Genomic DNA, 879 nt, shown 5'->3' with positions numbered 1-879 from the left:
GTGCCCTCCTGCACATGACAGCGGTGGCCCTAGGCCAGCTTTCTTCCTATGAGGTGTCCTCTCCCACTTCTCCTGGGAGGAGCCCGTGTTGCCACCTTAGGCCAACAAAAGATAAATACAAAAAAGAAAAAAAAGAAAAAGGAAGAAAAAAAAGAAAAAGTTCTGTGTTCAGACATTATCCCTACCCATGGTGTGTGTGTGTGTGTGTGTGTGTGTGTGTGTGTGTGTGTGTGTGTGTCCGTGTGCATGTCCGTGTGTCCGTCCGTCCCTGTCCCTGTCCGGGCAAGCCTGTGTAGGCATAAGGAAAACAGTCTCACGATGTCCACCCACTAATCCGTGGCACAGGCGGCAGACGTGGCTGTTCTGTGTTCAGACGTCTCGTCTCCCCTTTCACTCGTGGCCGGGACTAGGTTTTACTGGCCAAGCTGCAGGGATGGCAGGTCGTTTCCGGTTCTGGCTCCACCTGGGTGGGGTGATGTGAAGGGACCCCAGGACGTAGTAGATGGGGTTATAGGTTTCCGCGCCCTTGACGACACGTCTCTCCTCGGCCCTCCCCGAGCTGGAGCGTTGACATCACAGGCGTGTGTGCATTTCACCTCGGGTTCCTGGCCCTTGGACCCCGCAGGCTGGGAGCCAGACCGGAATCGAGGCCTCCCGTTCCTTTAAATCAGGGTCAGGGCTCGGAGTTTCCTACCACGGCCCTCCCTCAGGGAGAGACCCTGATCTGCAGGCCTGCCCTGCGTGTGAGGGTGGGCAGGAGCGGCCGGGGCTGTGTGCAGGCCTGCGTGGGCGTGTGTCTAAGGCGTCCGGCCGTCCCGCAGGCCTGCAACAACACGAGTGACCGGCGGCACGCGGACTCCATCCTGGAGAAGTACGTGA

General features: G+C 58.6%; 1 protein-coding gene across 1 annotated transcript in view; it reads left to right on the top strand.

Annotated features, from left to right (window-relative positions):
• Positions 1-879, top strand: part of ITPR1 (inositol 1,4,5-trisphosphate receptor type 1) — a 227,042-nt gene that overhangs the window by 111,185 nt on the left and 114,978 nt on the right. Inside the window, 1 exon segment of the mRNA XM_015568305.1 lies at positions 822-875. Within this exon segment, the coding sequence (XP_015423791.1) occupies positions 822-875 (54 nt within the window).

Source organism: Myotis davidii, unplaced genomic scaffold, assembly GCF_000327345.1.
Source record: "Myotis davidii unplaced genomic scaffold, ASM32734v1 scaffold663, whole genome shotgun sequence".
Classification (NCBI taxonomy): Eukaryota; Metazoa; Chordata; class Mammalia; order Chiroptera; family Vespertilionidae; genus Myotis; species Myotis davidii.
This window is presented reverse-complemented; position numbering and strand designations above follow the sequence as displayed.